General features: G+C 59.3%; 2 protein-coding genes across 3 annotated transcripts in view; both read right to left on the bottom strand.

The window, feature by feature from the left end:
• Nucleotides 1–4,519, bottom strand: part of PTK7 (protein tyrosine kinase 7 (inactive)) — a 38,187-nt gene extending 33,668 nt beyond the window's left edge. Inside the window, exon 1 of one of the 2 annotated variants that reach the window (XM_074578722.1) lies at nt 4,440–4,519. Coding sequence is in view for 1 of the 2 variants with exons in the window: in XM_074578721.1 (XP_074434822.1) it covers nt 4,157–4,187 (31 nt within the window). In the remaining variant the exon portion in view is untranslated. Of the gene's footprint in view, nt 1–4,156; nt 4,283–4,439 lie in introns of those variants that run through there. The other variant, XM_074578721.1, reaches the window with a different exon arrangement.
• Nucleotides 4,520–6,288: 1,769 nt separating this feature from the next.
• LOC141740296 (heme-binding protein 1-like) lies at nt 6,289–11,064 on the bottom strand. Its single transcript, XM_074578733.1, has 5 exons — nt 10,842–11,064; nt 10,596–10,681; nt 7,807–7,948; nt 7,481–7,664; nt 6,289–7,337 (listed from the first exon to the last, which is right to left on the bottom strand). The coding sequence occupies exons 1-5, from the start codon at nt 10,990–10,992 to the stop codon at nt 7,163–7,165; spliced, it is 738 nt and encodes a 245-aa protein (XP_074434834.1). The 5' UTR covers nt 10,993–11,064; the 3' UTR covers nt 6,289–7,162.
• Nucleotides 11,065–11,185: the final 121 nt, after the last annotated feature.

Below are 11,185 nucleotides of genomic sequence, written 5' to 3' on the forward strand. Positions count from 1 at the left end.
CAGGCAAGCTGGCACACAAGGTACGCTACGTTCACAGCACAGTCCTTTAACCCCACTGCGCAATATAACGTCTGCTTTTCTAACAGACAAAAGGCATTTACAAGCACTTCCCAGTGTCCTCCCGGCAAAAAGCAGGACGTGGAAACAGGCCACCCAGCATGGCACCTCCGCCATGCTGAAACGCACACTGATGGCCAAGAACCAACTCGTCACCAATTGTCAAGTCATCGTTTCTTCATCTCCCTTCCCCCTCTCCCCCAAGACACAGTTGATTTCTTGTAAAGGTAAAAGACACTACGCTTGCCCTCCTCCCACCACGGGCATGACCAGCCTTCTCCAGGAGGTATTGCCAAGTCAAAGACATTCGCCCGGGGAGGCGAATTGGTACAGCTGCCTCTTACACCGCAAAATCCACTGTGTTAGTCCGCAGCTTTTGCGAACCCCCCCCTCAAACCCAACGTTAACAGCCCGTGCAACTTAAATCCTCGTAAAGGAGAACGTTCCTGTGCATCTGCCAAGCATCGTGTCAGCCTCACTGCCCTCCAGGCCTCCAAAGAGCTGCCTGTCCCAGCCCATGAGACTGCCACTCATGTCAGGAAAAGGAGACCTGTTCCGAGGGGTCTGGACAAACAATCGCATGTCCTCCGATCTCAGGGGAATTTCCCTCCAAACACCGCAGTAGCAACCGCCTTCACAAAGGGCACGTTTGTACCTAAGTCTGTCTGCTGCTAAATAAGCATTTGTTCCAAGTTCCCAAATATCGAAAGCAGTGGAAACACCCACTGCTAATGTGAAATATTTTGCATTCCAGGCCTGAGAGCTACGCTTGAAAATGTTCAGAAAGGAAAGAGTGTTTATTCACTGGAGAGAGATGTAGGTCCAGCTATTTACTTAAGTCCACGTGTGCTTGCTGGAAGACAGCTTTGATCTTTGCAGCTCAAACAGCAGATGAATTGCAATGAAGGGAAGAAAAATATTAGTGTAAAGGTACCCTACTAAATACCTGTAACCAGGCCTCACAGCCTTCAGATCTTTTTTAAGTGCCTTATCACTTACAGCCGGACTGGCCCTTGCGTTCTTGCTCGCTGCCCCAAAGCCAAGCACTTCTCTTCCCACTCCTTTCCTACCTTCTTCCCCCCGTTCCCCTTGGACTCGGTGTCCTTTGGAGAAAGCATAAGCTGCCCTCTCAGGACACGTAGGCTTATCTGCTTGGATGTAACATGGACCAGCCTTTGGTCAAACAAGACGAGACCCATCCATCCGAGCAGCACACAGACGTTTGGTGCTACCCACCCACCTCTCTTGAGCAAGAGGGCTTCAGCAGATGGGGAGGAAACGCGCTCCCATCGGCAAGAGCATTCATCACCCAGCGCGTAACTAAACACAGGTGCTTGCTGCAGTTTAAACATCTGCCTTTAGAAGCTGGTCTCGTTCCAGATCAATTAAGAAATCAGAGGACATCTTTAAAGGATGCAGAACATGACATTCCTCTGGTCAGTGCCAGTTCTCAGCTGTCCAGGGCCCACTGTGTAGACAAAGAAGTGCCTACGGCCATGACTATGGAGTCACCGTGCCACTGAAGCTCCTGCCACGTTGGGGTTACAGCCTGACCGGAGCACTGCTGAGCTCAGCCAAGTCCCACGGGGGACCATGGGCTTTATAAGAAAAGAATGGTATTGGCTTGTCACAGTTTTGCCCCAAAACAGCCCAGAAATGTGCTGAGCAGCACAGCTTTTTGGCTGCTGAAGGGATGCTCGCTTAGATCAACTATCATAGTACTTGGTCTGGCTGCAAAGGACTCGGAGCTGCTGGAAAACAGATGGCAGCTTCGGCTCAAAGAGCGAAAGTCACCCAAGTTGTACCATTGGAAATGCATTTTGGACCCTTTAAACCCAAGAGAAATTCTCCGATCCTATCCGATCATTCCCGTTTTCAGAGATTTTCTTCTTTAGAAACAGGCTTGCTAGCTAGCACAAGAAAAGCACTGCCATGCAGCTCAACGCAGGACATGGCGGGGCTTTCAGAACAAAATAGACCTTTCGGGGTTTTTTAGCTTTAAAGAAAAGTTGACTCAGCAAATATTTCCTCCGCTAGCGTTTCAACCACATGTTCCAGTAGAAGCCAGCACACATCTGGCACGCTGCAGTGTCATTGCCAGAAAGATCACAGCTTCGTGGAGCAACGGAAATGGAGGAACAGGGACCAGCAGTCCAGGCATCCAGCATTCCTGGAACACATACGTGGCAAAGGAGGACCACAGAAAGCACCCACACGAGCCATGGATACCCCACGCTTCTCAGCTCTTTCCCCAGCACTCTCTCCAGACAGCACCCCCAGCAAAAGGGAGATGCTACCCTGCGACCCGCAAAACTTATGACTAGCCCGTAAAAACTATACATTGAACCGTACCTTTTGGCCACATTGCTGACGCCTGAGATTTTTTTTTTTTTTTTTTAATAGCGTCCGTGAGGTGGACGGCAGCATGTTCCTCGCAGCGCTGTAGGACGTGGTCCTGCTGAGCAGGAGAAGCGAGGAGGACGGTACGTGCTCGGAGCAGCACGGAAACTCCAGCAACTGGAAAGGGGAGCGTGCTGGCAGGAAAGGTGGCAGACAGCCCTCACGGGCAGGCCCACACATCCCAGTTGCCGGTGCTGGCACGCTGGCAGGTAGGCGAATGCTGTGGCAGGTCCACAGGGCGCCATGGCTCCAAACCAGAGCCCAAGCAAAGCACGCACTCCCTTCTCCTGAAACAGCCTCCCGAGAAGGCTGCCAAGGCAATCGGCAATTACGGTGCTAATCAGCTAAATAAGTGCTGCTTTTCGTGCTTATCAGCTGTAAATTGGACATTGCTTGCAGCCTGGCAGCAGGGCTCAGCCGTAGCTCCAGACATGGGAAGAGCAGCAGCACTATAAATATCTCTCCCTCAGAGGCAGTAACCTCCCCTCCGTCCCCAGGTGCCAGACGAAGATTGCTCTTGATTTTGCAGCAGAAACTGTGAAGCAAACTGTACGGTGGCGCAGGGTGACACAAGAAGGGACCACAAGCGGATACTGGCGGCATGCGGGACCCTGTCTGCAGGGTTCCCAACCGAAGGGGGCAAGAAACAGGGCGGCACGGGGCAGACGCGGGAGCCTTCAAAGCCAAGCTGGAAACCAGCTCAGGGCCCCTGTGGCTCTCATGCCACGGCCAAAACGCCGGGGCTCCTCAGGCATGGAAAATGGCGCTAGGAGGCCAGCAGGGAGAAGCACCGCGGAGCAGAGCGAGGGATGGTGGGTTGGGGCCCTGCAGCTCGAGTAAGTAGAACAACTGTGGAAAGCAGGAGGCAGGAAAACCAACCGTTTGCCCCCAAGCGCCCGTGCCACCGACGGGGATGGCGGAGCCGGGAGGAGGCGGGGGGCTGGCTCTCGCCCTGCACCGCACGGAGGGTGGGATGGCTCATGGGGACGTTGCTCACCAAGGGACGAAACCCCCTCACAGCCGTCAGGGGGACAATTTCTAGGGATGGGGGCGGGGGTGGCGGTCGTGGTCGGAAGCCCGCTGCGTGCCCGCTGTTTTTCCCCCCAGTTTTGATCTGCTCGGATTTCTCGGGAAACACACCCCCCCACCACCCCCCCCCAGCCCTCACTGCAGGGCCCGGAGCGGCTGCGAGACGGGGGCCCGAGCCCAGCCGGAGGCGGGGGGAGCTCCGGGAGCCGCCTCCCCGCCAGCGCCCGTTCGCCGTCTCCCAGACGAAACGCCCGGTGCATTTGCATCCCGGTGCATTTAAGCGTGACGCTCCCCCCACCACCACCCCCCCACCCCAACCCCCGACGAGCGGGTAAGGGCGGGCAGGACGAGCCGCCGCACGCCGGGCAAGGAGAGCCGGGGCCGGGGGATCCGGCGACTCCCGCACCGCAGCGGGGGCTCCGCCGGGCGGGGGCGCGGCCGCCCCCGCACCGCTCCGCGCCGGGGCCCCGCGTATCCCCGGCTCCGCGCCGGGCTCGCGGTAGAACCCGGCGTGGGGAGGTGGGGGTGGCTCGTCCCGGGAGGCCGCCGCGCCGCCCCCCGCCCCACCGATGGCCCCACTGGGGCGCGAAGCCCCGGGCAGCGGGACCCGCACCCCCGGTCCCGGCCGGGGGTGCGGGAGGCTGCGGCGCCCGTCCCGGCCCGCACTCACCCAGCACCAGGAGCGCCCGCACCGCCGCCATCCTCCGCGCCGCTCCCCGCCGCCCGGTCAGTGCGCGCCCCGGCCCCTGGCCATGCCGCCGCCGCCCCGCCTGCCGACACCGCCGCCGGGAGGGGCTTCCGGGGGCGGGGCGGCCACCGGAAACCGGGCGGGGCTCGGGGGGCGCGGGGCCCCGCGGGCAGCGCCCGCCTCGGTGCCAAAGGTACCGGCGGACGCGCCAGGAGACCCACCGCGGCTGGGTGGCCCCTGCTCCCGTCCGCAGCAAGCCCCCGACCTGGCGTGCGCGGTGGGAGGCCACAGAGCTGCCTTCGCACCCGGGGGCTCCTCGTTAAACCGGTGGTGGAAGCTCCCGCTGCGGGGAGACCCCGGGAAAGCTCAGGGGCACTCAGGCCGCGCCCCGCTACGGGCAGAGAGAGGGCTGGACGCGCAGCCCCAGCTCCGCAACACGTTGCCCGCTCCTTGGTGCCCCTCCGCATCACCCAAAGTCGGGGCGCAGCAGCCCACGCCGGCCTGGCCGCCTGCACGGCGTGGGCTGGAGGCCTCCCTGCCCGACCAAACGCCTCCCGTGGGGCCCGCCGCAGCCCCGCGCCACCGGCTCTGGCAGTCGCAGCTCTGAACACCGGCTTTTCAGCCGGTTTGTCGGCCGCCGGCTGCTTTCAGTACTGGCTGGAAGGAAGACTCACCATCAGACACCCCACAGCGTCCCCGAGAGCGCTGCTGGATCCATCACAGAAGATGATGAAGCCTTGACTTAACAAAGTCTGTGGTACAGGATAGGGGCACGCCTGCTGCCCTGCGTGGTGGTGCCAGCCTGGAGCTGCACCAGAAGCTCCTACCATTTCCACCTCCAGCAGAGCCTGGGAGACCACGGAGCTGCCCCGTCAGGGCACACGGCTGTGCGGTTTTGCCAGCAGCCGCAGACCAGTCCTCTCTCATAGGGAAGCCACCGCTTCCTGCCACCAAAAGCTGTTCTGGTTGTGGTTGGGGACCAAGCAGCCTCAGAGGAAGCGTTAGCCTATTCAGCAAGCTCTAGAAAGCAAGTTTTACTTCCACCTGTAAGCTCAGGGCAAGCAAGAAAAGCGGTTGACGTGCAGTAAGAGGAAGGGTCTCTATCCCACGCGTGCTGGCTGACTTTGCTCTCCCACTGATGCTGAGCCACCTGATCCCAGCCTCATGTAAGGGAATGGCTTCTCCTTCCCCAGGAGGGAAGCGAGCGCAGCACTGCTGACCCGGGTATCGCCACTCTTATCTCAGGAGCACTTGCCACATCAGCCCTCACAGCTGCGGGCTGTCACATCACCTCCCCAGCCCTACCTGCCTTCAGTGCCCCAGGGACAAGAACTGTGCAAGATATCCAGGAAACCACTGTCTGCTCTCCCTGTTGTTGCCCAGACTCTGCCTGAAGCTACCTTGCTCTCTCGAAGAGGAGGGTGTAATATGCTCAGCCCCGCGCCCTCCACAGCCGCAGCCAGAGGGCAAGCCACCTCGGACCAGGGCAGTGAACAGCATCTGATCGGAGAATGGGGTGGCAGAAGCCACCTGCACTGCTAGGGCAATGAGACCACAGAGCTGGCCCTGGCCTCCCCACCATTCCTCCTCATCCGGCTGCACTGTAGGGCCAAAGGAACAGAGCCGGAGTTTGGGCAGCAGCAGGAGGCAAGGCACACAGCACACCTCCAGCTACAGCAGGAAGAAACCCCTTGGGAACTGGCACCACAAGTCCCTCCAAACTGAGCCAGTTAAGCACATCCCTGCAGAGGCACACCACCTCCTGCACCCAACCAGCACGATGTGCTGTCACATTCGAATTCTCAGCCTGCCCTGCGGGGGTTGCTCGTATGCAGTACAGTCAAAGGAGCCAATTTTTTGCACAGGGGAAAAAATGAGGCTGGAGTAGACTCCAACCAACAGAAAACCACCTTACCTGCAGGGGAGCGTGGCCAGGGTTGTCTGTAGCAGCCTGTGCCCGGCTGAACACGACGCCATAACCTGGGCAAATATTAAAGCCCTTCTAATTAGCCGCAGCTTTGCAGCCTGGAGCATCTTGAGGAGGGAGAGGGCAAGGCTCTTCCCACGCCAAGCTGGGCACCCCCCATCCCCACCATCAGTGATCTGCAGCTGCAGTGGTTTGAGCTGGGTTTATTTTACTGTTGGCACTGTCAGCTTCCCCCAGGAAAGCATGACGGTATTCGTGGATGTGAAACTCGCTGATCAATGCACAACACAACACACAGCGGTGCCACTGCTGCTGCTGTCGGGACTTGTCCCTCTCAGCTCGCAGCAGGTCCGCAAAACAGCACCCACAACGGATGGACGAAGGCTGCCAGCGCCCTCGGTCCTGGCTGAGAGATGGTAAGTGACAGCCAGGGAGGCACCCAAGAGTCCAAAGAGAGCCGCCCCAGCAGGAAACGTTCAGGATCCACATCTCGCTTGTGGCGAGCCCTTTCCCACTTCGAGCCTCACTGTCCCTGTAGCAGCATTTCAGTGGCTCCGTTTGGAGCCATTCTCACAGGAAGCAGCCCAGAGCCCAGACAGAGGCCCACACCTCGTACACAGTCATTTGCCTTCTAGACACCATCAGCTTGTGACTCTGCCAACCACAAGCCCCACTAGCGTGCCTGGCGCAGCTCCGCAATCTCATCTCAGAGCTGAGAGAAGCCCAGGTCAAGCCAGCACATTGCACAAGCCCACACAGTTACTGCCTTACATGAGTCCCCACCACGTGCTTCCCACCAGGAGCCTGCTGCAGAGGCTCTCCCCGGTGCCGGTGCCAGCTCCAGCCTCAGCTGGCCCCTGCGGGGGCAGGTGAAGTGCAGACCCAGCAGGTTTTTCCCTGGCTGGGCTCTCGCCGGGCAGAGTGCAAACCCACCCCCCAGTCTCCCGGTCTGTCATTTTGTGGGTGGATGGTGGGTCAGGATGTGCATTCGTCTCCTTTGTGTCAGAACTGCCATCTACACCAGGTTCAGCCGCAGGACGGTTTGCAGTCACAGAGGGGACTCACTCTGCTCGGCAGATGAACCAGATCTCATTGCGGCGCTGAGGGATGCTGGGATTTTCATAAACAGCCACGATGTAGGTTTCTCGGAGCACAGTGTCTGTGGAGCCCAAGAGCTCCCAGAAGAGACTGATCTCTCGCAGAATCGTCTCCTCAGTGGTCATCCCATAGAAAACCCTGCAGCAAAGGCAGCAACGTAAGCAACAGAGCCGGCACATACCCCCTTCCCACAGCCAGGGCTCCCATCCCTCTGCCCAAGGAACCACAGCAGCCACAGCACCTCTGCTGAGCTGAGAAAACACCTCTGGTGCTGGGGTCACCTGGTTATAACCCGGAGCGGTGCCCTCTCGGTGATGTGGATTTCGGGGTCCATGGGAACAGGGGGATTTTGCTGGAACTCTCCCGGGAGATAATAGGCAGTTACGACCTCACGCTCCAGCTCAGTCCCCTCCTTGGTCAGGTGGATTTCGTTGAGCACTGGGACTGTCATGCCCAGGTAGCAACCTGGAAGGAGGCAGGAAGGCAGCGGGCAGAGTGAAACGGTTGGGAAAGGGGCGGCAGCCCTCCTCCCCGCTCCAGACGAACAACGGCAGGGCCCTCCCTCTGTGTGGCCTGCCAGCCCCCGCCAGCCCCTGCCTGCACACACCTACAGAGTTCTCCTTGCAGATGTAGCGCATGAGCTTCATGAAGCTCATGGAGATGCTCTGCTCATACATGGGCTCCCCCTTGGTGACACACGCCCACTTCCCAGCTGGGTACCGCCGCTCCTCATAGGCTGCTTCCTTGCACTGAAACAGGCCACAGACAAGCCAAGTCAGAGTTAAGCGCGCTGACAACACTGCAGCACTCGGGTGGCAAAACCGACACTGACAGGCAGGAAGTGGGGAGAGAGGCCTCCGCCAAAATGAGACCCCCTGCCAGATAGTGATGGGCGGGGGAGGCCGGAGAAGGCGAGGGGAGCTGGCAGCACACGCACCTCAGACAAGGACAATTAACAGCGCCAGGCAAAAATCAGCCAAAGGAAAAGCACAGATAGGGGACGGGGTGTGGGGAGGCTTGGAGGCTCCTGGCATGCGCGAGGAATGCAGCACATCCTCAGCAGCGGACACGGGACTTTCTGCTCCTCTCCAGTCGCTGTCCTGCCTACTCACAAGGATGCTCCTGATTCCAGGTACCCAAAGGCCTCCAGTAAGGTTGATGTGATTCTCAGGTGCACTGTCTGTTACCTGGAGCCCTATGTGCACAGAGGGTAACAAGCAAAAAGCTTCCTGCCCAGTAGAAGGGAAAGTCTGGCAGAAGAGCTCTAGCACACAGAAGAACTGTGAAGGTTGGAACAAAACTCCTCTTAGATCCTTCTCCCATACCAAGAAGTGACAGGAGGAAGAAAAGACGCGAACGCAGCCGCTGCAGATGGGTTTGTGGGTTGGGTCAGAATCTCTATTTCCAGCACAGACGCCCAGTCTTCTGTACAACGCAGAAGGGGGGCAGGGAGGCGTGGGGAAATTGCATGTGAATCTCCTCACAGTTCAGCTCATGGCATGGTTATAACCACAGGTACCACATAAAGAGGGGATGGGAAGTTGTAGCCAGCGCCTATCTTCCTGCTCTCAGCTTGTTCTTCAGCCAGATTAAAGCGCTCATAAGACAACCTTGTTCCACACAGCTCAGGGCACATGTCCAAACTTCTGTGCTCCACAGCTGTGCTGGCAGTGAGCGAGCCAGGAAGCTGTGACCAGCCTCAACGCTGAGTGCAGCCTCCCTGTGGCTCCACCCAAACCAGGTCTCGTCTCAGAAAGCCAAACCCAAGGCAGAAGGAAGGCCTCTGGGCTGCTCGTGTACATCAGCAGGGCGCCAGGAAGAAGAGTGCCCCAAAACACTGCAGGCCAGCCAGCATTCACCCTGTAGATGGGACCATGCCTGCTATTGTCCCACCAACCAAAGCAGGGCAAGACCATTTTCCAAGCAAGGAAACCACCAGTCCCTCTAGACTGTTTGCAACTCTCATCTTCCACACCATCTGCGAATAAACGTATCAGCCCAGCAAGGCATGGTGTCTGGTCCTTCCACAGCCTGATCCCGATATTAAGCACACCACTCTAGAAGATGAGACTTGACCAAGAGAAAGAGTGAAGATGCTTCACACAGATCCAGCGGCAACAGGTCCAATATGAGCTGAGGAATCTGACTGAGTACTGACAGAGCAAAGCTCTGTGTGTGGCATAATAATTCACTTGCCTCCAAGATGATGAGAGCTTGTAGCACTGACAGCTCAGGAGGAGCAACCAAATACTACCGACCTGCCCCATCCTGGGAAATGTGTCCTTAAGGGCCCCAGCTCCAGAGTCCCCTCAGCACTAATGCCAGGAAGTGGCTCCTACCCCCTCACCCAGCCCCGGAATAAAACTCCAACAATCCTCCTCAGGCACAGAGGGGATGCCAACAGCAAGAAAAGATCTTCAGGCCCCACAAAGTCTTGGGGCCCTATTCCTGCCTGGGACCGGCACAGGCAGAGAAGAGCCCAGACTAAGTCCTTGGGACCCAGAAGAACAGGGAAAGAGGGAGTGTGGTGAAGCTCCAGTTCAGAGCTGAACAACCCACATGCTCAGGCGTGTTTTACAGGCAGGAGCGCTGGACCTCAGCCCAGAAGAAACTGGTTAAGCTCTCCTCAAACAGAGGACAACTGACAGATGTCTTCTCGGTAGCAAGCCCAACCACGTCTGCAGAGACACAGGAACCAGTCTGACGAGCGCTTCTTCACAGTTATTTCTCAAAGCTCAGAGATGAGAGGAGATGAGAGGAGATATGCAACTTAGCCAGCAAGAACAGGAGATCTTCAGGCAGAAGCTACCGTTTTTGGATGGGCAGTTGCAACAACCACCACCACATGCTCAGATCTGACAGCCAGGGCCGTAGGCCCTGTGCTCCCCACCGAAGCATCCCTGTCTTGTGCCAGCTGAGATCTCCAGCTCAACCAGTAGCCACGTAACTAGCCCAAACACAAACAACCCAGCGGGACTCCGAGCTACGCAACAAGGTGTTTTGCCCAAGGCGGGGGTGCAGGCTCTGAAGTGAAAATTCACTCTCTTGGACGCTCCCACCCCAGCAGAGGACAGGTCGGTAAAAGAGACAGAAGGAAGCCAGAAGACCAGAGAAAGCAGCAAGACCAGTCCAATTCTAAAACAGAGGCCGGGAAGCTGAGCACCGCCACCACTCAACACGGGAGAAGGTGCAGGGACGGCAGAACTCTGCACCAAGCCAGAGTTACAGTGCCTGGCTGCAGCGCTTCTGCAGAAACCTCTGCAAGGCCGGCGGGTACATCTTCCCCAAGGGAAGACGCTGCTCTTCCCGCTCCCCGGGCTGGCGGCAGCGCCCGTGACGGACCCGGGAACGACACCCGCGGCAGTCCCCGGCTGTGTGGAGAGGAGCCGGCCTCACCTTCTCCTGCTGCGAGAGGGTAACGTAGGGCACGGCCTCGCGGGCCTGGCTGTGCCGGGTCATCTGGACGATGGGGCCTGCCATGTCTGCAAGGCAAAGCAGAGGAGAGGAGAGGAGGGGAGAGGAGGCTCGGCCGGGCTGGAGAGCACCGGCAGCCCCACGGCCGGCCGGCGGGGCCCTGTCAGCCCCGGAAAGGCCCAACCCCACAGACCGCGGGCTGCCCCGGCGGCGGGGCCCAGCGCTCACCTCGGGGCAGGCTCACTCGGTGCGTGCTGGCCACGGCCTCCCAGTGGGCGAACAGCCGGCTCCGCTCCTCCTCCTCCTCGCCATCTTCCCCGCCACCGTCCTCGGCCTCCTCGCCCAGCCCGTCCAGGTCCTCCAGACTGATGCGCGCCATCGACCCCCCCTCTCCTCCCACCCCCCCCGCCCTCCACCTCCTCCGCGCACCCGGAAGCCAGCGCCCCGCCCCGCCCCCGAGATGGCGTCACTGATGTCGTCACGAGGCGTGTCGCCGTGGTTCCCCCGGCAGGCGGCGCCCGCGCACACCCCGGTCCAACACCCCCCCGCCGCCGCCCCGGCCCAACCTCCCC

Source organism: Larus michahellis, chromosome 3 (assembly GCF_964199755.1).
Source record: "Larus michahellis chromosome 3, bLarMic1.1, whole genome shotgun sequence".
Classification (NCBI taxonomy): Eukaryota; Metazoa; Chordata; class Aves; order Charadriiformes; family Laridae; genus Larus; species Larus michahellis.

What these genes read in the sequence shown, in the direction of transcription:
- LOC141740296 (XM_074578733.1), bottom strand. Translation starts at nt 10,992, where the DNA reads ATGGCGCGCATCAGTCTGGAGGACCTGGACGGGCTGGGCGAGGAGGCC. An exon ending in CCCTCTCGCAGCAGGAGAAG is followed by an intron (nt 7,949 to 10,595) that starts GTGAGGCCGGCT and finishes GGCCTGTTTCAG; the next exon opens with TGCAAGGAAGCAGCCTATGA. An exon ending in CCGCTCCGGGTTATAACCAG is followed by an intron (nt 7,338 to 7,480) that starts GTGACCCCAGCA and finishes CCTTTGCTGCAG; the next exon opens with GGTTTTCTATGGGATGACCA.